The 27,915-nt window shown below is 47.6% G+C and overlaps 1 protein-coding gene across 1 annotated transcript in view; it reads right to left on the reverse strand.

Annotated features, from left to right (window-relative positions):
• The window catches only part of LOC120933642 (alpha-2,8-sialyltransferase 8E-like), a 57,658-nt gene that overhangs the window by 27,357 nt on the left and 2,386 nt on the right, over positions 1-27,915 (reverse strand). The window contains exons 2-3 of the mRNA XM_040346956.1: positions 19,432-19,512; positions 13,492-13,575 (exon numbers count right to left, since the gene is read on the reverse strand). Of these exons, the coding sequence (XP_040202890.1) occupies positions 13,492-13,575; positions 19,432-19,512 (165 nt within the window). The remainder of the gene's footprint in view (positions 1-13,491; positions 13,576-19,431; positions 19,513-27,915) is intronic.

The raw sequence follows: 27,915 nt of genomic DNA on the forward strand, positions 1-27,915 counted from the left end.
TTCCTATGGCGACCCCCTTAGCTCTCTTCTTTGGAGAGTCCCCATAATACCAGGTAGGAACTGCCCGAGAATACAATCTAACACTAGAATCCAATGTTATGTGAGTCTCTTGCAAAAAAACTATTTCCGCTGAGTACCTTTCAACCTCTCTTAATACCATATGCCTTTTTTCCGGGCAGTTGAGACCTCTTACGTTATATGTTAAGAAATTTATATTTGTCATATTTTTCTCTTTTTTTTTTTTTTTCCCTTGTGCTTTTCTCAGGTGCATTTGTTTTTCCCTGTTGCATGACACACAGATCTGGGCCCCTTTTCCTAATCTTCCCCTCCCCTCCCCCGCCCGAACCCCTTCTCCCTCCCTCCCCCCCCTTTTACTCCCCCCCCACTTATATCTTGCCCCTGGGGGGCCTACTGGCTTGAGAGTGATCCTATGCCGTCTGTCCTGCGGGAAGAAGCTGAACAACTGAAGGAACCGGGGAAGGACTCGTCTTGGAGAGGACACAGCTGGAAGCTGGTATCTTGAGAGGAGCCTGGTACCTCAGTTGGAGGACGCATCCTGACCTATCTGCTTCACAGTATTGCTGGGTCAGCTTAAAGGGACTTTTTCATACTGTGCAATTGAGTTCATCAAGGAAAATTCTGATTATTGGATCCTGTGGCAGAGGATCGTTCAGCAGCTAGTGTTACTATAAGGTCTGTGGCAGAGACTTTTACTCTTTGACTGTTCGTGCATCATTTTGGCTGCCAGGTCTGTGGCCTAGGCCTGTCCAGATAAGCAAGATCCAACGCCAGTGAGTACACCTGTCTCAGGGATCTCAAGCTTTCATTGATCTACAGAAAGGTACCCAAACTTTCTCTCTCCCTCCATTCCTCTTGTTCTGTCAATGTTGTGGTTGAATAAAAAGCCTTTGGAAAAGACTTGTGACTGGCAACTGTGTTTTTGAAATTTGATTAACCCTAGATTCTGAGCCAACACTGAGAACAGTGGGGTAGCGGCAGACAAAAACTAACCAGCAGCTCCTACGGGGGTAGTGCTACATGCATGTAAAAAGGAGAATTACAAGCTTGCAGCATGCTTGGGGACAAAGGGGACATTCACAGCATATTACAATCATGGTAATTATGGAATGATGAAAGAAATACAATACATTAGCATACATTAAAGACATAGAATGTGATGTTAAAGGAGAAAACTTACCTTAATATAGTCGTTCTGCAGGACTTGTATGATGGCAGAACAGGTCTCTGGAATAATAATCCCCAGAGCCTGGGGGGAGATGCCTGTCGAAAACTTGAGGTCCTGCAGTCTTCTCCCAGTCGCCAAGTATTGCAACATGGCGGCAACTAGCCTCTGCTCGGCAGTGATGGCTTGCCGCATGCAGGTGTCATGCTTCGTGATATAAGGGGACAGCAAAGCCAACAGACGGTGAAAAACGGGGTCTGTCATCTGGAGAAAATTCCTGAAGTCATCAGGATTATTCTCCTGGATCTCCCGCAGCAAAGGCATGTGGCAGAATTAAATTATTAAAGTGACTCAAGCGCTGATATGAATTCTTAAATACAACTAAAAATAGAAGATAAACAAATGATAAAAGTCGCAACTAAAATCTCTGGTTTATTTCGGAATAGGAAAAAATGTGAAAGCACCTGAAGCCTCTATTACCGTATATATTCGAGTATAAGCCAAGTTTTTCAGCACATTTTTTTGTTCTGAAAATGCCCCCCTCGGCTTAGGCCTTAGGTCCCCTGGACCCCAAACTTGACACACATGTAGCCCCACTCTTCCTCTACAATTGTGCAAAGTTTGTTAACTAGGGGACATACGGCCGGGGAGCACCAATTTTTCAAAGCTGGGCACCCCTTCCTTAGACTCCCATGTTAAACGTCAGTCTAGTCATGGGCACAGTGAGGCATGGGCACAGTGAGGCATGGGAACAGTAAGGCATGGGCACAGTGAGGCATGAACATGGACACAGTGAGGCAAAGTGAGGCACAGTGAGGGATGCAGATGGACACCCTAGGCCAGGGGTGGGCAAACCTTTTAACTTAAGGGCCGCAATGGGTTCATATATTGGACCAGGGGGCCAGACCAATAGTAGATGGACGGTGTGTATGTGTGAATTAATATAAATTACATTTAAATTTGTAACATTAAATGTTTAGATTCATTTAAGGTAGACAAGCATAAAAATAGTTATTTTACAAAACTACAATTGATGGCACAGTGGCTGCATTTGATGGCATGGCACAGTGGTGACAATTGATGGCACAGTGGCTGCATTTGATGGCATTGCACAGTGGTGACAATTGATGGCACAGTGGCTTGCGTTTGATGGCATGGCACAGTGGCTGCATTTGGCATGGCACAGTGGTGACAATTGATGGCACAGTGATTGCTTTTGATGGCATGGCACAGTGGTGACAATTGATGGCACAGTGGCTGCGTTTGATGGCATGGCACAGTGGCCACATTTGGCATGGCACAGTGGTGACAATTGATGGCACAGTGATTGCTTTTGATGGCATGGCACAGTGGTGACAATTGATGGGCACGGTGGCTTGCGTTTAATGGCATGGAACAGTGGCTGCATTTGGCATGGCACAGTGGTGAAAATTGATGGCACAGTGATTTTAAATTATTCTTTTTGGCCTCTCTTACCATATCCTGCTGTTCGCGCTCTGTGTGATCACTTGACCGCCGTGTTATCTGCAGCCTCCGGCCAGCTCCTTTCCTGTGTCTCCCCGTGGCAGTGACGTAGGTGGCACCGCCCTCTCAGAGGGCGGCCGGAGGCGAAGCGCCCGCAGCCTAACTGCGCTCGCCTCGCTCCAGCTCCCTCGAAGCATAGGCCGCAAAGCCGTGGCCTCAATCAGCGGCGATCGCGGCACAAAGAGATTGCGGGTGGGGGCCGGATTAAAAGGTCCGCCGGGCCATATACGGCCCACGGGCCGTAGTTTGCCCATTCCTGCCCTAGGCTTATACTTGAGTCAATACGTTTTCCCAGCTTTTTGTGGTAAAATTAGGTGCCTTGGCTTATATTCGGGTCGGCTTATACTCGAGTATATACGGTAATTGGTCAGTGAATAGGATTACATCTAAACAACAGGGACTCGTGTAGTGCTTACCTATCAGGCAAGCCCATCTACACCAGCTTGTGGAAGCTTTTTTTATACTTATCAGATTTTGCTCACCTATTTATTAGCATTTTATATGTGATCATTTGGATTTTATCATATGTTAATTAGTTGGATTGCACCTATTGTGATTTATAAGTATCAGGTTGATTTTAGCGAAAATTCACATACTTATACACATGTGACAGAATTGGTCACGCTGGAGCAACCAATTCTTCGTCCATGAACTCCTCCCCCTGTTCATGGACTGAGCTTGGGTTAAAGCAAGAAGCCCAACACCAAGCTTAGGCACAGCACAAACTCTACGACGAGCACGTACACATAACAATGGCTAGAAAGCGGTTGGCTGGACAGAACGAACTAACAGAATGCACTGAAGAACAGCAAGGCCTATGAAGAATGACCTGAAAATCAGAAACGAGCGGACAAGAACACACTGGAAACCAGTTACGAACTCGCTACATGCACTGAAAGACAGATACCAACCCACAAGCACCAACTGAACAGCAGAAAACGATCTGAAAAGCACAAAGACTGAAAAGCGCGAATCACTCGAACACGAGGATCAGCAAAAGCAGCCCAAAGGGTGGCGCCGTTGGAATGTTCCATTCCCTTTATAGTGCCGTCGTACGTGCTGTAAGTCACCGCGCATTGGATGGGCGGAATTTGATCTGACCGTGTTTATGCAAGACAAGCTTGGCTGGAATTCCATCGGGAAAACCATTGTATTTTTATCCGATGGGAAAACCGGTCGTGTGTACGGGGCATCACAGGTTTTCTTCTAAGATTACCCTGTATTTGTCTCCATCCATCTTCCCATCAACTCCGACCAGCTTCCCTGTCCCTGCTGAAGAAAAGCATCCCCACCACATGATGCTGCCACCACCATGTTTCACAGTGTGTTCAGGGTGATGTGTAGTGTTAGTTTTCCCCCACACATAACATTTTGTTTTAAGGCCAAAAAGTTCAATTTTGGTCTCATCTGACCAGAGCACCTTCTCCCACATGATTGCTGTGTCCCCCACATGGCTTCTCACAAACTACAAACAGTACTTCTTATGTCTTTCTTTCGCCAATGCCTTTCTTCTTGCCACTCTTCCATAAAGGGCAGATTTGTGGAGAACACGACTAATAGTTGTCCTGTGGACAGATTCTCCCCCCTGAGCTGTGGATCTCTGCAGCTCCTCCAGAGTTACCATGGGCCTCTTGGCTGCTTCTCTGATGAATGCTCTCCTTGCCCGGCCCGGTCAGTTTAGGTGGACGGCCATGTCTTGGTAGGTTTGCAGTTGTGCCATACTCTTTCCATTTTCAGATGATGGATTGAACAGAAGCTCTGTGAGATGTTCAAAGCTTGGGATATTTCTTTATAACCTAACCCTGCTTTATACTTCTCCACAACTTTATCCCTGACCTGTCTGGTGTGTTACTTGGCCTTCATGATGCTGTTTGTTCACTAAAGTTCTCGAACAAACCTCTGAGGGCTTCACAGAACACTAAGATTAAATGACACACAGGTGGACTCTATTTACTAATTAGGTGACTTATGAAAGCAATTGGTTCCACTAGATTTTAGTTAGGGGTATCAGAGTAAAGGGGGCTGAATACAAATGCCCCCCACACTTTTCACAGATTTATTTGTAGAACATTTGGAAAACCATTTATAATTTTTCTTCCACTTCACAATTATGTGCCACTTTGTGTTGGTCTATCACATAAAGTCCCCCCCCCAAAAAATCCTTCAATTGGTTCCAATGGTGGGACACTATTCCCCCTGCTAATACTATTGATGGTTCACTGTTTTTCCCATTGACTCCAATGATGGGCACTATTTCTCCCACTGATACCAATGATGGGACACTATTCCTCCCACTGATACCAATGATGGGACACTATTCCTCCCACTGATACCAATGATGGGACACTGTTCCTCCCACTGATATCAATGATGGGACACTGTTCCTCCCACTGATACCAATGATGGACACTATTCCTCCCACTGATACCAATGATGGGACACTATCCCTCCCACTGATACCAATGATGGGACACTATTCCTCCCACTGATACCAATGATGGGACACTATTCCTCTTACTGATCGCAATGATGGGACACTATTCCTCCCACTGATACCAATGATGGGCCACTATTCCTCCCACTGACACCAATGATGGGACACTATTCCTCCCACTGATACCAATGATGGAGCACTATTCCTCTTACTGATACCAATGATGGGACACTATTCCTCCCACTGATACCAATGATGGACACTATTCCTCCCACTGATACCAATGATGGGACACTATTCCTCCCACTGATACCAATGATGGGACACTATTCCTCCCACTGATACCAATGATGGGACACTATTCCTCCCACTGATACCAATGATGGGACACTATTCCTCCCACTGATACCAATGATGGACACTATTCCTCCCACTGATACCAATGATGGGACACTATTCCTCCCACTGATACCAATGATTGGACACTATTCCTCCCACTGATACCAATGATGGAGCACTATTCCTCTTACTGATCGCAATGATGGGACACTATTCCTCCCACTAATACCAATGATGGGCCACTATTCCTCCCACTGACACCAATGATGGGACACTATTCCTCCCACTGATACCAATGATGGAGCACTATTCCTCTTACTGATACCAATGATGGGACACTATTCCTCCCACTGATACCAATGATGGACACTATTCCTCCCACTGATACCAATGATGGGACACTATTCCTCCCACTGAAACCAATGATGGGACACTATTCCTCCCACTGATACCAATGATGGGACACTATTGATCTTTTATTGAAAAGAATCAAGCAACCAATTTTATACAAAAGTAAAAAACAAAACTATAGTACAAAACTTCAAACATAAATCCAAGGAATACACATCCAGGTTCAGAATATATACAATATATACACTATACACCACTACCAAAACATTACTACAAAACTATTTACACAAAGCAGCAGAAAGGGCCTAAGAGGCACAACCCGTCACCTATGTACGCAGCCATTTATCAAAAATGTATCAAAAATAATAATCTAGGGTGATAAGAGACAGACAGCCACACCCGGGAAAGAGACTCCTGGCAGTCAGGGAGGCTTGAAACCCCTCCACGCCTTCAGCCAAGCCCCCTGACCCCGCTTGTCTCTCTCAAGCCCCCGAATCTTCCCCACCTCATGCACAATGTCATACACCACCACCTCAACAGGAAGGATTTTTTGCCGAATGCTGACCTGACACCGTGCGTTCCAGGTGAAATAACGGACCACTAGGCTAACTAAAAAAAGTGTATCCAAACAAAAACCTCCACCGGTACTGAATGCTCCGTACACCCACTCGGCATAACCCAGCCTGGAGAGGAAAGGAACACCGAGCGCCCGCCCCACCTGTTTGTACACTTCTATGTTAAAAGGGCAACGAAGCAGAAAATGGTCCATAGTCTCCTCCTCACCTGCACACTCCTCCCGAGGACAGCTACGATCCACCCCACTGCGGAATTTCAAATTGCCCCGAACATAGAGCCTCCCATGGAAGCACAACCAGGCCAGATCCCTAAATTTAGGAGGTATTCTATCCAAATTAATCAGTCTCAACCCCACCCTCAAAACTGGGCCTGGGCAATCCCTTAAGGCCAGTGGGTCATGAAAGACTTCGCTCAAGACTCGACTCATAAGGTCCTTCCTAGGAACCGATCTGAGATCTTCAGCCGACAATCGCCACTGCCGCAGTAACTTCAGGCACGGAGCTACATAGGCTGGTAGCTGACCACGATGACCCCTGCGATTCTTCACTTGGCCACCTTCTTCCCAAAGTCGCAGAAAAGGACTAAACCAAGATCTAAATATGCCTGCCCATCCAGGAGGTTCCACTGCAAGCATACTACCAATGTTAAACTTGAGAAATAGCAGTGAAAAGAAAAGAATTGGGTTGACCATACCTAAGCCACCCTCCCTCCTGGATAGGTAGGTGACATTCCTCTTGATGGGGTTCAGTCTGTTCCCCCACAGCATCTGGAAGAACACACTACTGACCCTAGCATAGAGAGACACTGGCAAGATGCAGACAAAACTGACATACAAGAAGATCGGAATCAGGTAAGTCTTAATCAGATCAACCCTTTCCCTCATAGATAACTTCCATCTCTTCCAGTTGACCACCTTAGCATTGGCAATTTCCAGTCTGCCTTCCCAGTTTTTGAGGCCATAATCGCCGGGTCCAAATTCAATGCCTAGTATCTTAATTCTTTCCCGGGGCACTGGAAAGGTGTCCGGGAGATCAAACCCCTCACCTTCCTTTCCCATCCAGAAAACTTCGCTCTTTTCCTGATTGATCTTGGAGCCTGATGCTTCAGAATACCGTGATGTCAGAGAGACCACCTCCTCCGCCTCATCCGTCCCAGTGACAATCACCGATACATCGTCCGCATAAGCAACAACCCTCAATGGCGGCTCACCCGGGAGCCCCACTGGTACCCCACACAACATGCCGCTCTCTAGCCTCCTGATGAAGGGGTCGATTGCAAACACATAGAGCAGGGGACTCAGGGGACAACCCTGGCGCACCCCGGAGCCAACCTCAAAGGACTGCCCAACCCAACCATTAACAAGAGGGAAGCTTTCTGCCCCCTTATACAAGACTTTCAGCCAATCAACAAAACCACCCGGCAGACCGTACTTACTAAGGAGCAACCACAGGTACTCATGGTTAACACGATCAAAAGCCTTTGCCTGATCCAATGTCAGCAAATACTTTCCCCAGCCTGCAGCCCTGCACCGCTCCAAGGCCTCCCGGACAGCTAACACCGCTGTGAAGGTGCTCCTACCCTGGACCGAACAGTGCTGATGGCAAAAAGCAAAGACTCTGCTACTGACGACAGGCGCCAGAAAAATATCTTCGCCAGTATCTTTCTATCGACATTAAGAAGGCTGATGGGGCGCCAATTCTCAATCATCGAAGGATCTTTACCCTTTGACAGAAGAATCACAGCCGAGTGCCTCATGGAAGGGGATAGCACCCCCTCAGCAAGACAACTGTTAAAAACCTCTACCAAATGTGGGGCCAGAATAGACTTAAAGGCTTTGTAAAACTCAGCCGTCAAGCCATCCGGTCCGGGTGACTTTTTGATGGCCAGCTGTTCAATTGCCCTCATCACCTCTTCAACTGTGATCTCCTCTGTCAAATTCATCAATGGAACATCTCCACCATTTAGACCTGGAGTAGAGTCCAAAAAGCTTTCCATCTTGTCACGGTCAAGCTCTTTCCTTCCAAGAAGGTCGGCATAAAAGGACCTCACGACCTCCAGAATCCCTGACCTGGACTTTGTCACGGAACCTGTACTGTCCTTAAGGCCAACGACCGCTTTAACAGCTACACCTTGTTTGCAGTTCTGGTAAGGGTCAGGCGAGTGGTACTTCCCATAGTCCCTCTCCAGAACCAAAGAGGCATGCCGGTCATATTGACACTTCCTGAGAAGGAGTTTCACTTCAGAGATTGCCCCAGGATCTCCTCCTCTCGAGACAAGAATATCCAGCTTCCTCCGCAAACGTTGGTAGGTCATGTATTTATTAAACTGTGTTCTATTGGCTAGGCCCCTGAAGAATCCAGCGATCCTCTTTTTGGTCAGCTCCCACCACTCAGCCTTGCTGCTACAAAAGTCCAGGAGGGTCACCTGTGCCTGAAAGAATTCCTCAAAGGATTGTCTAACATGTTCTTCCTTGAGTAGAGTCGAATTCAATCTCCAGATGCCCTTTCCTCTCTGAGGGGCGTCTGAAGCATTCAGGGCCACAGATAGCATACAGTGATCAGAGAACTCTACTGCCTGCACCACTGGGGGTGAGAAAGCAGAGGCCTCCTTCAAAAAAAACCTGTCTATCCTACTCTGACTATTACCACGATGAAAGGTGAACCCGGTGTCATCCGGGAGGTGCGCAATGTGCACATCCACAAGACCAGCATCCCTAACCATACTATTTAAAAAAACGCTATCATATCCCAGCCTGTCCTTGAAGTCCTTCCTGTCCTTGGGCCTAGTTACTGTATTAAAGTCACCTCCAAAGACCACTTGCCGGGATGTAAAAAGAAATGGCTTGATCCTTGTAAAAAGGCATTTCCTGTCCCACTTTGTGTGCGGCCCATAGATATTAATTAGGCGCAGGTCCTGCCCTCCCACAAGGACGTCTAAGACCATACATCTCCCAATCTCCACCTCAATAACCCGCCGGACAGTTACCATGCCGGTTTTAAACAACACCGCCACACCGCCGTAAGGCTCGGCCGCAAGAGACCAGTAAGATGGACCATACCTCCACTCTCTCTTGGCCATATGAATATCTGCCAAGGAGGTGAGCCTAGTCTCTTGCAAAAATAAAATTTCAGCATCTAATTGGCTGAACAAAAAGAAGGCCATAGAACGAGCTCTCACTGACTTAATGCTGGCGACATTTATTGTCGCCACTTTTAACGGAGGGGGAACCGCCATTTGGGTTATTGGGTGGATTGCTTCTTAGCTCCCCTCTGCTGCTCATCACCAGAAGCCTCCCTCTTTCTTGAGGCCGCCTCCAACTCCATCTCTGAATCAGAGCTCAGCTCTGATGAAGCGCCAGATGACGAAATGTCCCACCTAGCGGACCTACGACGGGTGGAGACAGGCACCAGAGCTTCCCGCCCCCGTTCCGTCCTCACCGCCTGCTTCTTCCGCCGCCCAACCTTCCTTCTCTCTTCCAGGTACTTGAGGTCAGCCTCAGAGATGCCCTCATCCCTTGTTTTTTTCTTTGAAGCGACCTTTTTAGTACCCGCAACCACTCCTGATGGGGGGGGTAAATCCGACTTAGGAGGGATAGACTTCTGGGGGGTAACTGACTCAGGGGGCACAGACTTGGAAGGTTCTGACACAAGAGGAGCGGGTACAGTAGGCTGGGGGGACACAGATACAGATACAGAAGGAGTACTTACAGACACAGAAGGGGTGGTCACAGGAACTGGGGAGGAAACTGGGGAGGGATCCTGAGCAGGACCAGGGGGGTCGGTCACCGCAGCGGAGGATGGTACACCAGGGGCCTCCCCCTCCATCCTGTCCAGCCTTGACATCTCATCCACTACCTCCTTCTCCATATTGTGCCAGGCCTCAGGGCATCTGCTATAAGGGTGGCCAAGTCGCAGGCACAGGTTGCACCTGATCTTCTGGGTGCAGTCCTTGGCCATATGACCCTGACCCCGACACACTGAGCATATCAAGGCCGAACAGGAGGAGCTAAGGTGCCCCCTCTCTCCACAGCGGTGGCACAGCTTCGGCTAACCAGGGTAGAAGACGGTCATCCTATCCCTCCCTATGAAAGCCGAGGAGGGCAGGTGACGGACAACATTTCCATCCCTGGCCAGCCTGACTGTTACCGACCATCCCCCAGTCCAGATGTTACGCTCATCTAATATTTTAACGGGTTTGGTCAAAACTTCCCCGTAGTTCCTCAACCAGACCTCCAGATCCCTGGCAGGGACGCTCTCATTGGTGAGGATGATAGTGATCTTTTTTACTGTTGACTGCTGCGAAATCGCAACTGGGGCCAGACTTTCCCATTCGGGTCTTGACCTGCACCGGGCCTCATATCGTTCCCAGAACAGGTCAAGACCCTCTGGCTTGGTGAAACTGACTGTATAATCCCGCGTCCCTGACACATGAATAAAAGCGTAGAGATCGTTAACCCCAAAACCCATTTCTAGAATTAAATCCACCACTGCACGCCTTGCAGGGGGGATTGCACCACCTTCCCATTTCAGGATGACAACATTACGTCTTGGGCCCCCAGCAGAAGCCAGAGACCCAAGACCATATCCCGGGGGGCTCGAGGTGGTAGCTCTTAGAGGAAAACCCTGCTTGGGGGCGGAGCTACCAGGGGCAGAGCGCAACACCTGAGCAAAAGTGGGTTTATTGGGGCCAAGACCCCACACTGAAGTCACTTTATCTGCATGAACAGAGTTAGTATTGTCCATCCCACCTGAACTGGGACCATTGTCCATCCCACCTGAAATGGGACCATTGTCCATCCCACCTGAACTGGGACCATTGTCCATCCCACCTGAACTGGGATGATTATTATCAGCCACACACACATTCCCATCAGGTATAATTATAGTTTCTGTTGCAGTACCGGCCGTCGCCTGATGCTGCGCTGTGGAGTCCAGAGCAGCAGTGGGGCAATCAGCTCTGGTCTCAGCATCAGGAGGGTTAATGGGCTCTGCTGGGACTTGCAGTTCCTTCACAGAAATGTCATTTTTTAAACGGATCTCTTGCTGCATTGCAGCCTCAGCAGGCACATTATTACTGCATACAGGACTGGCAGTCTTATTATTAGGCACATTATCAGTCATTGATGGTACATACACAGTCTTATCCACAACATGGGGCTTAGCTGGCTTCACTTTATCAGGCACATCATCTGCAAAATCTTCATCATTGAAAACCATCCGATCACCCCGCACAGGAGACTCCATTACCTGGATCACCCTCAGCATGCCTCCTGAGTCCTGGGAAGGCATTGGGGTGCTTACCTCTCCCTGGGGGGGCAGGGGGTCAGAACTGGGGGTCTCCTCCTCCTCCACCTCCATCTTTGTCACCTTTGCAAACCTCTTGTCGTTGCAGAACTTTTCCTTGAAAGGACCATCCCTTCCTTCCATTATGGCCACGATGGTCTCCTGGTGGTCCACACGGACCTTGGCCAATTGGATCTCTGGATCCATGGATCCGCGTTTCTGGCTATGTAAACCTTCACGTTGCCTTCTCAGGCGCTTCAGCTCCGCACGTAGCTTGTACAGCTTGTCCCTCTCCCGGTTTAGGACTTTTATCCCGGCCACCACTCGCTCCCGAATGGCCTCCGAGCCTTCATCCACACCAGGGGCAGAGAGATCACCAGCTGAGGCTTGTAGAGGGGCAGACATGTCAGCAGATGGCCCAGGAGATGGCTGAGAGCCTCCAGCAGGGGAGGCCCCGCTGCCCTCCATGGCTTCCCCAGAAAAGGGGCCAGGAGAGCTGGGATAGATTTCCAGGCAACTCCCTTCTCACACAGCAGCTTCTCACACACCTTCCTCCTCACACACCTGTGCTCCAATGGTGGGTGGGGCACTATTCCTCCCACTGATACCAATGATGGACACTATTCCTCCCACTGATACCAATGATTGGACACTATTCCTCCCACTGATACCAATGATGGACACTATTCCTCCCACTGATACCAATGATGGGACACTATTCCTCCCACTGATACCAATGATGGACACTATTCCTCCCACTGATACCAATGATTGGACACTATTCCTCCCACTGATACCAATGATGGAGCACTATTCCTCTTACTGATCGCAATGATGGGACACTATTCCTCCCACTAATACCAATGATGGGCCACTATTCCTCCCACTGACACCAATGATGGGACACTATTCCTCCCACTGATACCAATGATGGAGCACTATTCCTCTTACTGATACCAATGATGGGACACTATTCCTCCCACTGATACCAATGATGGACACTATTCCTCCCACTGATACCAATGATGGGACACTATTCCTCCCACTGAAACCAATGATGGGACACTATTCCTCCCACTGATACCAATGATGGGACACTATTCCTCCCACTGATACCAATGATGGACACTATTCCTCCCACTGATACCAATGATTGGACACTATTCCTCCCACTGATACCAATGATGGGACACTATTCCTCCCACTGATACCAATGATGGGACACTATTCCTCCCTCTGATACCAATGATGGAACACTATTCCTCTCACTGATACCAATGATGGGACACTATTCCTCCCACTGATACCAATGATGGGACACTATTCCTCCCACTGATACCAATGATGGGACACTATTCCTCCCACTGATACCAATGATGGACACTATTCCTCCCACTGATACCAATGATTGGACACTATTCCTCCCACTGATACCAATGATGGGACACTATTCCTCCCACTGATACCAATGATGGGACACTATTCCTCCCTCTGATACCAATGATGGAACACTATTCCTCTCACTGATATCAATGATGGGACACTATTCCTCTCACTGATATCAATGATGGGACACTATTCCTCCCACTGATACCAATGATTGGGTTTTCCTAAAGTCTGAAGATCAGTAAACTGGCCATTGGCTTAGGATATCGGAGTCCCCTGAATTACACTATTGATTTATATGGAAACATCCTTAGAAAAAATATCTAGAAACCATTTCTGGGCAATTCAATTAGTAGGAACATTTTAGTAAAACAATTTTGTTGTTAGCAAATTGAAACTGCTTTACACATACTTACTGCAGCAGCTCGTGATTGGATGGCTTCTCAATCCAACATCTTTGTAGCGCCCTGACTGAATTAAAAAATACGTCTTTTTTTAATCTGTAGAAAGAAATAAAAAAATAAAGAATAATGATTGTGACAATGCTAAGATATCTACTGCATGGAGAATGTGGAGATATCAACGACCTGAATTATCATTTTTCTACAGATGCAGCTAAAGGACCTGGCCCCTTTTTGCGATTCGGCACTGCGTCGCTTTAACCACTTAAGGACCCCTTCACGCCGATAAACATCGGCAGAATCGTGAGCGCACCGCCGGCACATGCACGCGACCCGGTCCGAAGCTCTGTGACCGCGGCCATGGGGCCTGCGAACCCGATCGCCGCCGCTGTCCGCGATCGGTCCTCTGGAGCTGAAGATCGGGGAGAGCTGTGTGTAAACACACCTTCCCTGTTCTTCACGGTGGCGCCATCATTGATCGTGTGTTCCCTGTTATAGGGAAACACGATCAAGAACGTCACACGTCCAGCCCTGCCCCCCTACAGTTAGAAACACATATGAGGTCACACTTAACTCCTTCAGCGCCCCCTAGTGGTTAACTCCCAAACTGCAATTGACATTTTCACAGTAAACAATGCATCTTACAGCATTTTTTGCTGTGAAAATGACAATGGTCCCAAAAATGTGTCAAAATTGTCCGATGTGTCCGCCATAATGTCGCAGTCACGAAAAAAATTGCTGATCGCCGCCATTAGTAGTAAAACAAAATATTAATTAAAATGCAATAAAACTATCTCCTATTTTGTAAACGCTATAAATTTTGCGCAAACCAATCGATAAATGCTTATTGCGATTTTTTTTACCAAAAATAGGTAGAAGAATACGTATCGGCCTAAACTGAGAAAAAAATATGTTTTTTTATATATTTTTGGGGGATATTTATTATAGCAAAAAGTAAAAAAAAATTTTTTTTTTAAATTGTCATTCTATTTTTGTTTATAGCGCAAAAAATAAAAACCGCAGAAGTGATAAAATACCACCAAAAGAAAGCTCTAATTGTGGGGAAAAAAGGACGCCAATTTTGTTTGGGAGCCACGTCGCACGACCGCGCAATTTTCAGTTAAATCGACGCAGTGCGGTTAAAAAAACACTTCCGTACCGTAGGACGTCATATACCGATAACCGGCTTTCCTGTGACAGGGGACATTTACACAGATCATCAGTGCAGACTCAGCAGTGCCCATCAGTGCAGCATATCAGTGCCCATCAGTGCTGCCTATCAATGCCCATCAGTGCCGCCTTGTCAGTGCAGCCTCATCAGTGCCTCTTAATCAGTGCAGCATATTGTGCCCATCAGTGTCACCTATCAGTGGCCATCAGTGCCGCCTTATCAGTGCAGCCCTATCAGTGCCCATAAGTGCAGCATATCAGTGCCACCTATCAATGCCCATCAGTGCCGCCTTGTCAATGCAGCCTCATCAGTGTCTCTTCATCAGTTCCTCTTCAGTCCCCATCAGTGGCAGCTTATGAGTGCGCATCAGTGCTGCCTTATCAGTGGAGCCTCATCAGTGCCCATCACTGCTCATCAGTGCAGCCTCATCAGTGCTCATCAGTGCAACCTCATCAGTGCCCATTAGTGCAGCATATCAGTGCCGCCTATCAATGCCTATCAGTGCCGCCTTGTCAGTGTAGCCTCATCAGTGCCTCATCATCAGTGCCCATCAGCGGCAGCTTATCAGTGTGCATCAGTGCTGCCTCATCAGTGCCCATCATTGCCCTTCAGTGCAGCCTATCAGTGTCACCTATCAGTGCCCAACAGTGCAAGTTACCAATGCCCATCAGTGCAGCCTCATCAGCGCACATCAGTAAAAAAGAAAAATTACTTATTTCCAAAATGTTTTAACATAAACAAGGAAAAAAAACATATTTTTCTAAATGTTCATACTTTTTTGATTGTTTAGCAAAAAATTAAAGCCGATGGGTGATTAAGCACTTCCCGACGGCCGCGCGCACATATACGTCGACACAATGGCACTCCTGGGCAGAAGGACGTATATATACATCCCCTTTAAGGAAGCGCCATTGTGCACGCGCGCACCACAGGCGGTGCTATCGCGTGCCCGCCGCAAGCTCTGTGAACCCGACCACGGGTCCCGTGGGCTCAATGGCCGCGGGGATACCCGTGTGTAAACAAGCATTTCCCCGCTCTGCCTGGTGACAATGACACTGATCTCCGCTCCGTGTAATCGGAGTGGAGATCAGTGTCTTATCACACACAGCCCATCCCGCCTACAGTAAGAAACACTCACTAGGGCACACTTAACCCCTACAGCGCCACCTAGTGGTTAACCCCTTCACTGCCAGTGTAATTTTCACAGGAACCAATGCATTTTTATAGCACTTTTCGCTGTGAAAATGACAATGGTCCCAAAAATGTGTTAAAAGTGTCCGATGTGTCCGCCATAATGTCGCAGTCACAATAAAAATCGCTGATCACCGCCATTACTAGTAAAAAAAAAATATTAATAAAAATTTCATAATTTTATCCCCTATTTTGTAAACGCTATGGCCCAGATTCTCAAAGGGCTTACGACGGCGCAAAGCCATTTGCGCTGTCGTAAGTCCTAATCTAGCCCGGCGTATCTATGCGACTGATTCTTAGAATCAGTTACGCATAGATATCCATTAGATCTGACAGGCGTAAGGCCGATCTTAAATGCAATTTTTTTTCCCACCGCTAGGTGTCGCCTCGTCGTTTTCCCCGTCGTCTATGCAAATGAGCTATTTACGCGAGATTCCCGAATGTACGCGCGGACGACGCAGTGAATTTACAACGTTTCCGTAAGCGTAAACTTGCACCTGCTTTATGAGGGGCAAGTTTACGAAGGTCCGTCGTATGCCATGTTAAGTATGGCGTCGGGTCCGCGTCGGCTTTTTCCGTCGTTTACGTCGTTTTCCTAAGTCGTCCACGAATACGACTTTACGTCAATGACGCTCACGTTGGCGTCATTGACGTTTTCCGTCGTGAGCTGGAGCAAGCGCACTGGGCTATTTTTCCGCCCGGCGCATGCGCAGTTCGATCGGCGCGGGGGCGTGTTTAATTTAAATACAAGCCGCCCCCTTTGAATTACGCGGCCTTACGCCGGGCCATTTACACTACGCCGCCGCAAATTACGGAGCAAGTGCTTGGAGAATACGGCACTTGCTCCAGTAATTTGCGGCGGCGTAGTGTAAATGGCTTACGCTACGCCGCCGCGGAATCTACAAGAATCTGGCCCTTTAACTTTTGCACAAACCAATCAATATACGTTTATTGTAATTTTTATTACCAAAAATATGTAGGAGAATACGTATCGGCCTAAACTGAGGAAAAAAAAAAAAAAATTATATATTTTTGGGGGATATTTATTATAGTAAAAAGTCAAAAATATAGAATTTTTTTCAAAATTGTTGCTCTATTTTTGTTTATAGCGCGAAAAATAAAAAACGCAGAGGGGATCAAATACCACCAAAAGAAAGCTCTATTTGTGGGAAAAAACGGACGTCGACTTTGTTTGTGAGCCACGTCGCACGACCGCGCGACCGCGCCCCCTCCCCCAAAGCACCCACCCCCCATGTTGAGGGCATGCGGCTTGGTACGGTTTAGGAGGGGGGCGCTCGCTCGTCCCCACCCCCTTTCCTGACCGGCTGGGCTACGTGCTCGGATAAGTGCCTGGTATGGATTTTGGGGGACCCCCACGCCATTTTTTTCTGTGTAGGGGGTTCCTCTTAAAATCCATACCAGACCAAAGGGCCTGGTACGCTCCTGGAGGGGGAACCCATGCCCTTTTTTTTTATTTAAAATTTGGCGTGGTATTCCCCCTCAAGATTCATACCAAACACAGTGCCTGGTATTGGTGGAGATCCAAGTAGGATGCCCGTTTATTAAAAGTGGGATGTATGTCGGCTTTAAGTCACAGGGCAAAGTCGGATCCAAAGTAAGACGACTGTTGTGTCGCACCAGTGTGAACCCAGCCTTAGAGGTTAAAACGGGTGAGGAGGCAACTTATGGCCTCCTCGCTTCCTGTTCAATGCCCTAAATGCCCTGAAAAATGATCCACTGCAGACAGTTCTTCAGAGGGCAATGCATGTTTCAACAAACCACTTGTTTGGATCTACTTCAACCACTTGCTTACTGGAGCAATGTTTAAGGCCTCATACACACGACCGAACATGTCTGCTGAAACTGGTCCGCGGACCAGTTCCCGCGGACATGTTCGGTCGTGTGTAGGGCCGACCGGACAATTTTCCGGCCGATCGGACAGGTTTCCAGCGGACAAATGTTTCTTAGCGTGCTAAGAAACATGTCCGCTGGAACCATGTCCGCCGGACATATCCGATGGTCAGTAATTAGACATGTGCAGACTGGAATATTATGTTTCGTTTTTTCGTTTTCGTTTGGAAAATAAATTTATTTAGTTACTCCCGAAAATCGTTTTGATATATTTCGTTTTTCGTTGGGGAATAGCTTTCGTCCGAAAATCCAATAATACTTGGTTTCTGTCGAATGGTCAAAAGAATATTCGCCGGAACGTCGAATCTTTGTTGGTTTCTGTTTACTGGTCAAAAATTATTCGACGGAACATCGAATCTTTACGTCGAATCATACATTTCCGTTCGAATATTCCGCCTACAAGAATTCTAATGTTGTATGACTAGTAATAATGTCGAATCTATTCTCTATAATGTCGAATCTATTTTCTCATAAATCGAAATCTATTCTCTGTAATGTCGAATCTATTATTTCTATAGTGTCGAATCTTTTCTCTATAATGTCGGATCTTTTCTCTATGATGTCGAATCTTTTCCCTATAATGTCGAATCTCTCTATATTGAATTTTTACCGCAACGAAAATAAAGCATTTTTTATGTCGGATCTTTCGGTTTTCGTTTCTTGCACTTTCGTTATTGTTTGTTAAAACGATAACGAAAAAAACAGATTTTCGGACGAAAATGCATTCTAACGAAAACTAATGCACATGTCTAGTCAGTATGACTCATCAGACATGTCCGCTGGCCCGAGAACCCGCGCATTGCGTCAAAGTGATTCGACGCATGCGAGGAAGCATTGAACTTCCGGGTTCACGCACGTCGCCGCGTCATCGTCACGTCGCCGTCACGTCACCGCGCTGTCTGTCCACGGGGATTTTGGTTTGATGGTGTGTACAACCATCAGACCAAATACTCTGAGCGGACATGTCCGATGAAAACGGTCCGCGGACCGTTTTCATCGGACAGGTCCGCTCGTCTGTACGAGGCCTGATTGTTTGCACACATGCTTAAATCTGAATTTTTTAGGCTAGAAATCACTGTAGCCCCCTTAAAAAATATATTTTCTGAAAGCAGAGACCCTGGAGAATAAAATGATGACCGTTGCAATTTTTTATGTTGCATGGGCTTATGTAGCTATATACCAAACGCATATTTTTTAGGAAAAAATACATTAAAATAAATTTTAGCGCAAACTCACTATTATACGCAATTTTTATAAAAGATTGGGCTGCGTTAAGTTAAAAAGATACAGAAGGTGAGGTCTTAAAATTTTGCACATCCACAGAAAACTGTTACAAGCCCCCTATGTGATAACATGGGCAGGTGACAGGTACTGTTTATGGAGACATTGGGGGTCTATTAGACAACTATCATCAACTTCCTCAGGGGGCTGAAACTGACAGGACTCCAAGGTCTGCCCTACACATAACAATTGACTTCTTCAGGCTGGAATTGACAGGTCTCTGTCCTCCGCCTTATGCATTGTCATTGACTTCTTCAGGGGGGACTGGTGGGTCTTGACCCCCAATAATGATCACACAGCAATACAGAGTGTAACTATGAGCATCCACTGATCATGTCCTCACACCTTCATCATTTATACAGTCACATCCTACAATAAAACAAAAGAATTCCAGAACTCACATTTTCAATGTAGAATGTAATATAAGGGATTTTAGACGGGAACAATTAGCATTTGATTGTGTAGCTCCTCTTTTCCTCGACCTGTGGAAAACAATTGGATATTAGAATATCTCTCCTCTCTCTTCTCCTCTCCTCTCCTCTCCTATCCTCTCCTCTCTCCTCTCCTCTCTCTTCTCCTCTCCTCTCCTCTCTCTTCTCCTCTCCTCTCCTCTCCTCTCTCTTCTCATCTCCTCTCCTCTACTCTCTCTTCTCATCTCATCTCCTCTCTCCTCTCCTCTCCTCTCTCTTCTCCTCTCCTCTCCTCTCTCTTCTCATCTCCTCTCCTCTCTCTTCTCTCTTCTCATCTCCTCTCCTCTCTCTTCTCATCTCCTCTCCTATCTCTTCTCCTCTCTCTTCTCCTTTCTATTCTTCTCTCCTCCTCTCCTCTCTCTTCTCCTCTCCTCTCTCTTCTCCTCTCCTCTCTCTTCTCATCTCCTCTCCTCTCTATTCTCATCTCCACTCATCTCTCTCCTCCTCTCCTCTCCCTTCTCCTCTCCTCTCCTCTATCCTCCTTTCCTTTTTTCCTCTCCTTTCTCTTCTCCTCTCCTTTCTCTTCTCCTCTCTCTTTTCCTCTCACTTCTCTTCTCATTTCTCTTTTCTCTTCTCTCCTCTCTTCTCCTCTCCTATCTTCTCCCCCACCCCTCCTCTCCTTACTTCTTACTTCTCTCCTCTACTTTGTTATCCTCTTCCCTCTCTTAACCCCCCTCTCCTCTCTTCTTCTTGCTCTTCTCCTCCCCTCTTCCCTCCTCTCTTCTTCCCTCTCCTTTTCTCTCCTCTCTTCTCCCTGACCTCTCTTCGCTCCTCTCCTTACCTCTGCCTTCTCTCCTCTCCTCTCCTCTCTCCTCTATTTTTCCCCTCTCATCTCTTCCTCCCTCTCTTCTCTCGGTCTCCTTTCTCCTCTCCTCTCTCTTCTCCTCTATCTTCTCCTCTCTCTTCTTTTCTCTTTTCTTTTCCTCCCCCCTCTCTCTCTTCTTCTCTCTCTTCTCCTATCCTCTCCTCTCCTCTCCCCTTTCCTCTCCTCTCCCTTCTCCTCACCTCTCCTCTCTCTTCTCTCATTTCTCTTCTCCTCTCCTCTCTTTTCTCTTCTCCTCTCTCTTCTTTTCTCCTCTTATCTCCTATCTTCTCCCCTACCCCTCCTCTCCTTACCTTTCCTTCTCTCCTCTGTTCTCCTCTTCCCTCCCTTCTCCCCCTCTCCTCTTTTCTTCCCTATTTTCTTCCCTCTCCTCCCCGACCTCTCTCTGCTCCTCTCCTTACCTCTGCCTTCTCTCCTCTCTTCTCTCCTCTATTTTTCCACTCTCCTCTCTTCCTTCCTCCCTCTCTTCTCTCTCTTTCCTTTCTCCTCTCCTCTCTCTTCTACTCTATCTTATCCTCTCCCCTCTCTTCTTCTCTTTTTTCTTTTCCTCCCCCGTCTCTCTCTTCTCCTTTCCTCTCCTCTCCCTTCTCCTCACCTCTCCTCTCCGCTCTTTCTCCTCTCCACTCCTCTCTCTTCTCTTCTCCTCTATCTTCTCCTCTTCTCTTCTCTCCCACCCCTCCTCTCCTTACCTTTCCGTCTCTCATCTCCTCTCTTCTTTTCTTCCCTCTCTTCTTCCCTCTCCTCTCCCCTACTCCTCTCTTCACTTCCTCCTTCATTTATTTTCCCTCTCTTCTCTCCCTTCTCCCATTTCTTCTCTTCCTCCCTGTCTCCTCTCCCCTTTCCTCTCTTCTTCCCTCTCCTCCCCTTTAATTACCTCTTCCTTCTCCCCTCCTACCTCTCTTCTCTCCCACCTCTCTCCTCTCTCCTCTCCTCTCTTCTTCCCTCTCCCCTATCTTCTCCCTTCCCCTTTTCATTTCCAATCCTTCCACGCTGTCTTTTCTTTCCCTCCTTCCTTTGTCCCTTCCTTCCTCCTCTATGTAAAGTATATGTATAGCCATTGTTCTCAGTTTTGGAGAGGGTCCTGCGAGACTAGAACAGCTGTCAGCTTTGTATTGCTGTCTGTATCCCCACTAACTCTCTGTTCTGGTGTCCATTGTAACTGAAGCAGAAAGTAATGGGAAATACAACATTTTGCAGTTGTGAAATAGAAACAGAGGGGAAATCTTCCAATGGGGACACAAGTCCCATTGAAACTATCTAAGAAGGGAATCTCCCCCCAAGCTCCCCCAGTGTAATCTGCAGTGATGAGCTGTCAGTGGGAGTTGTAGCCTTTACCTATAAATGAAAAGACTATTTATAAAGAATTAGATGTCCCAGACAGGTGTCACCATCATTTTCCTAATATGTTTATTTCTCATGACCTAGATCTGGAAAGTACCACATGATGGCCACTAGATGGAGCTGATAATCATAAGAAATAAACATACTAGGTGAATTATGGAGATTATCAGTAAAGGCCGTGCAAATGCTGAGACAGTGTGAATGTCTCAGCATTCAATCAAAAGTCAAGAATGATATCTGTAGTGTTTGTATCACGTGGGAACTGTCCGTTTCTACTTATTGCCATTTGTCTGGTGAATGGAACCTTACCTAACATTCAATTCTAAGAAAAATAGCCTCAAGAACATTTGACCAGAACAGCTAAACAAAAAAAACATTTGACCCACAGAGAAAATAAGCAACCGCTATAGGCTAAGAACATTCGACCTGAAGAGAAAATAATATGAGGGAGACCCAGGCATTATAAACTAAGATATGCATTCCATTAAAAAATGGAAGAGCTATTTGTCATGTGAAACTGTATGTACCGTATATTATTTTTGTGCAAATGGGGGCAAAAAACAAAACAAATGTTATTTTCTCTCCAGGTTGAATTTTTTTTATTGATAACTATAAATTAAATCAGGAAAATACCCCATTATGGCCACTAGATAGAACTAATGACCATAGTAAATACATATTATTCATCAGAAATACAACACAGTTGTATTGGCTCATTATCACCTGTTTAACCTTCTAAATACCGGAAAACCTTGCGGCAACTGTTATCTGACAGGACGGACATGCCACAAACCTGATCCAGGGTTGTGGAGAAGAGGACCTTCATTAACAAGGTATCTTCCTCATGTTGCGGTCATATTCCAGATTCCGATAAGCCCCCGACCAACAGACCCCCACAACCACTGGACCAGGGTTATGAGGAAGTGGACCTTCATTAACAAGGTATCTTCCTCATGTTGCAGTCATATTCCAGATTTCGATAAGCCCCTCCCACCCACAGATGCCCATAACCACTGGACCAGGGTTGTGGGAAGAGGACCTTCATTAACAAGGTATCTTCCTCATGTTGCAGTCATATTTCAGATTCTGATAAGCCACCGACCAACAGACCCCCACAACCACTGGACCAGGGTTGTGGGAAGAGGACCTTCATTAACAAGGTATTTTCCTCATGTTGCGGTCATATTCCAGATTCCGATAAGCCCACCACCCACAGATGCCCATAACCACTGGACCAGGGTTGTGGGAGGAGGACCTTCATTAACAAGGTATCTTCCTCATGTTGCAGTCATATTCCAGATTTTGATAAGCCCCTCACACCCACAGATCCCCACAACCACTGGACCAGGATTGTGGAGAAGAGGGCCTTCATTAACAAGGTATCTTCCTCATGTTGCGGTCATATTCCAGATTCCGATAAGCCCCTCCCACCCACAGATGCCCATAATCACTGGACTAGGGTTGTGGGAAAAGGACCTTCATTAACAAGGTATCTTCCTCATGTTGAGGTCATATTCCAGATTCCGATAAGCCCCTCCCACCCACAGATGCCCATAACCACTGGACTAGGGCTGTGGGGATGAGGACCTTCATTAACAAAGTATATTCTTAATGTTGTGGTCATATTTCAGATTCTGATAAGATTTTGATAACAATCACTGGACCAGGGTTGTGGGAAGAGGACCTTCATTAACAAGGTAACTTCCTCATGTTGTGGTCATATTCCAGATTCTGATAAGCCCCCCACCCACAGACCCCCACAACCACTGGACCAGGGTTGTGGGAAGAGGACCTTTATTAACAAGGTATCTTTCCATGTTGCTGTCATATTCCAGATTCCAAAAAGCCCCCTCCCCCACCCACAGACCCCCACAACCACTAAACCAGGGTTGTGGGGAAGAAGACCTTCATTAACAAGGTATCTTCCTCATGTTGCGGTCATATTCCAGATTCCAATAAGAACCCACCCACAGACCCCCACCACCACTGGACCAGGGTTGTGGGGAAGAGGACATCTTCCTCATGTTGCAGTCATATTTCAGATTCTAAGTCCCCCCAACCCACAAACCCCCACAACCACTGAACCCTAGTTGTGGGAAAGAGGACCTTCATTAACAAGGTATTTTCCTCATGTTGTGGTCATATTCCTGATTCCGATAAGCCCCCCACCCACAGACCCCCACAACCACTGGACCAGGGTGTGGGGAAGAAGACCTTTATTAACAGGGTATCTTCCTCATGCTGCGGTCATATTCCAGATTCCGATAAGAACCCACCCACAGACCCCCACCACCACTGGACCAGGGTTGTGGGGAAGAGGACCTTTATTAACAGGTTATCTTCCTCATGTTGCAGTCATATTTCAGATTCTAAGTTCCCCCAACCCACAGACCCCCACAACCACTGAACCCTAGTTGTGGGGAAGAGGACCTTCATTAACAAGGTATTTTCCTCATGTTGTGGTCATATTCCAGATTCCGATAAGATTTTTTTTATTTTCCCTTGTTTGTAATTTTTGCTATAGGATGAGTTATGGTAAAAGTTTAGAAAGAAAAAACGAATTCAGGTACCGGTAATTCACATTTCCCATGTGGCTAGTTTTTTTTTTTGTAAAAAAACAGCACTGGGACACCCCCAAAATCATTCCAACATACATACAGTACAAAACCACCAGACACTTAAGGGTTGTTGGGGGTCTCCATGCTATTTTAACCAAGAAAACCAAGCTGACAGGGAGATATATCATTTACTGCCATTTTTTTTTCTACAGATGCACCACTTTACATAGAGACTTAAAGGGGTTGTAAAGGTTTGTTTTTTTATTTTCTAAATAGGTTCCTTTAAGCTAGTGCATTGTTGGTTTCCTTACCTTTTCCTTCCATTTCCCTTCTAAATGTTTTTTTTTCTTTGTCTGAATTTCTCACTTCCTGTTCCTCCTCAGTAAGCTTGCCCCCATCATCCGATCTGTTCTGGCTGGGGGTTAGTCAGCGTGCTGGCCCCCTCCCTTGGGACTACATCCCTGCGGGAAGACACTGTTCTGGCTGGGGGTTAGTCAGCGTGCTCGCCCCCTCCCTTGGGACTACATCCCTGCGGGGAGACGCTGTTCTGGCTGGGGGTTAGTCAGCGTGCTTGCCCCCTCCATTGGGACTACATCCCTGTGTAGAGACGCTGTTCTAGCTGGGGATTAGTCAGCGTGCTCGCACCCTCCCTAGGGATAATATCCATGCAGGGAGACGCTGTTCTGGCTGGGGGTTAGTCAGCGTGCTCGCCCCCTCCCTTGGGATTACATTCTTGCGGGGAGACACTGTTGTGGCTGGGGGTTAGTCAGCGTGCTCGCACCCTCCCTTGGGACTACATCCCTGCGGGGAGACGCTGTTCTGGCTGGGGGTTAGTCAGTGTGCTCGCACCCTCCCTTGGGACTACATCCCTGCAGGGAGACACTGTTCTGGCTGGGGGATAGTCAGCGTGCTCGCACCGTCCCTTGGGACTACATCCCTGCGGGGAGACGCTGTTCTGGCTGGGGGTTAGTCAGCGTGCTCGCACCCTCCCTTGGGATTACATCCCTGCGGGGAGACGCTGTTCTGGCTGGGGGTTAGTCAGCGTGCTCGCACCCTCCCTTGGGATTACATCCCTGCGGGGAGACACTGTTCTGGCTGGGGGTTAGTCAGCGTGCTGGCCCCCTCCCTTGGGACTACATCCCTGCGGGGAGACTGTTCTGGCTGGGGGTTAGTCAGCGTGCTCGCACCCTCCATTGGGACTACATCCCTGTGTGGAGACGCTGTTCTGGCTGGGGGTTAGTTAGCGTGCTCGCCCCCTCCCTTGGGACTACATCCCTGCGGGGAGACGCCGTTCTGGCTGGGGGTTAGTCAGCGTGCTGGCCCCCTCCCTTGGGACTACATCCCTGTGTGGAGACACTGTTCTGGCTGGGGGTTAGTCAGCGTGCTGGCCCCCTCCCTTGGGACTACATCCCTGTGTGGAGACACTGTTCTGGCTGGGGGTTAGTCAGCGTGCTGGCCCCCTCTCTTGGGACTACATCCCTGCGGGGAGACTGTTCTGGCTGGGGGTTAGTCAGCGTGCTCGCACCCTCCATTGGGACTACATCCCTGTGTGGAGACACTGTTCTGGCTGGGGGTTAGTCAGCGTGCTTGCCCCCTCCCTTGGGACTACATCCCTGTGTGGAGACACTGTTCTGGCTGGGGGTTAGTCAGCGTGCTGGCCCCTTCTCTTGGGACTACATCCCTGCGGGGAGACTGTTCTGGCTGGGGGTTAGTCAGCGTGCTGGCCCCCTCCCTTGGGACTACATCCCTGCGTGAAGACTGTTCTGGCTGGGGGTTAGTCAGCGTGCTTGCACCCTCCATTGGGACTACATCCCTGTGTGGAGACGCTGTTCTGGCTGGGGGTTAGTTAGCGTGCTCGCCCCCTCCCTTGGGACTACATCCCTGCGGGGAGACGCCGTTCTGGCTGGGGGTTAGTCAGCGTGCTGGCCCTCTCCCTTGGGACTACATCCCTGTGTGGAGACACTGTTCTGGATGGGGGTTAGTCAGCGTGCTTACGTCTCCCCGCAGGGGTGTAGCACCAAGGGAGGGGGCCAGCACGATGACTAACCCCCAGCCAGAACGGCTCGGATGATGAGGGCAAGCTTAATGAGGAGGAACAGGAAGTTCAGACAAAGAAAAAAAACATTTAGAAGAAAAATCAAAGGAAAGGGTAAGTGAACCAACAATGCACTAGCTTAAAGAAACACATTTAGAAAATAAAAAGCAAACCTTTACAACCCCTTTAAGGCAACCCCAGGCGTGTTTTTTGAAAGGAACTGGGCCATTTTATTTATTTTTTGCAGTGGTACAGGGCAGTGCCGATCCCCCTATGCCCTTTGTTTGATGACTTCTTGCCTAGTAGCCTTGAAAAGAGACTTTAAACATTGAGGGCCATATTCTCAGTAGAGTTACGACGGAGTATCTCCGGAAACTCCGTCGTATCTCTCTTTTTTGACCCGCGTATCTATGCAAGTGATTCCTAGAATCATTTTCGCATAGATACGCTGAAGATCCGACATGTGTAAGTCACTTACACTGTCGGATCTTAAATGTAATATGCCGCCGGCCGCTAGGTGGCGTTTACGTTCAGGTCTCATTTGTTTATGCAAATGAGCCTGATACGCCGATTCACGAACAAAATCAAGTCGTTTAACCGTCGCTTACGTCGTTTGCGTAAGCGTAAACTTACCCCTGCTATATGAGGGGTAAGTTTACGCAAGTCCGCCGTATCCATGTTAAGTATGGCGTCGGGTCCGAGTCGTCTTTTTCCGTCGGGTACGTCGTTTTCCTAAGTCGTTCTTGAATACGACTTTACGTCAATGACACACACGTCGGCGTCATTGACGTTTTTCGCCGAGAACTGGAGCATGCGCACTGGGCTATTTTTAGCCCGGCGCATGCGCAGTTCGATCGAAACGGGGACGTGCTTAATTTAAATATAAGCCGCCCCCTTTGAAATACGCGGGGATACGCCGGGCCTTTTACACTACACCTCCGCAAACTACGGAGCAAGTGCTTGAGGAATACAGCACTTGCTCCAGTAAGTTGCGGCGGCGTAGTGTAAATAGCTTACGCGAGGCCGCCGCAGATTATTGGAGAATATGGCCCTGAGTTCCCAATGACCTCAATAGGGGTTGGTTTGCACTTGCCCCTAATTCCCCTCCACTTCTGCATAAATTATGTATTGCCCTTCTGATTTCTCTTTCTGTCTCTTTGTCATCCTTCCATTCTTTTTCCATTATCATCAAAGTTTAGGCCCATGTCCCATGAGAAATCCTGTCATGGCAAGATCCCTAAGGCCTCGTACACACGATAGGTTAACCAGAGGACAACGGTCTGAAGGACCGTTTTCATCGGTCAAAACCGATCGTGTGTGGGCCTCATAGGTTATTTAACCTTCGGTTAAAAAAAAAAGACAACTTGCTTTAAAATGTAACCGATGGATTGGTAACCGATAGGTCAAAACCGATCGTTAATAGGCACAACCATCGGTTAAAAATCCACTCATGCTCAGAATCAAGTCGACGCATGCTTGGAAGCATTGAACTTCGTTTTTTTCAGCACGTCGTTGTGTTTTACGTCACCGCTAGGGATGAGCTTCGTATTTGAGTCGAACTCATGTTCGACTCGAACATCGTATGTTCGATCGTTCGTCGAAATACGAACAAAATGGGTCGTTCGCGCCAAATTCGAGTTACGTTTCACTGCGGCATC

The sequence above is a fragment of the Rana temporaria genome, chromosome 3 (assembly GCF_905171775.1).
Source record: "Rana temporaria chromosome 3, aRanTem1.1, whole genome shotgun sequence".
NCBI lineage: Eukaryota > Metazoa > Chordata > Amphibia > Anura > Ranidae > Rana > Rana temporaria.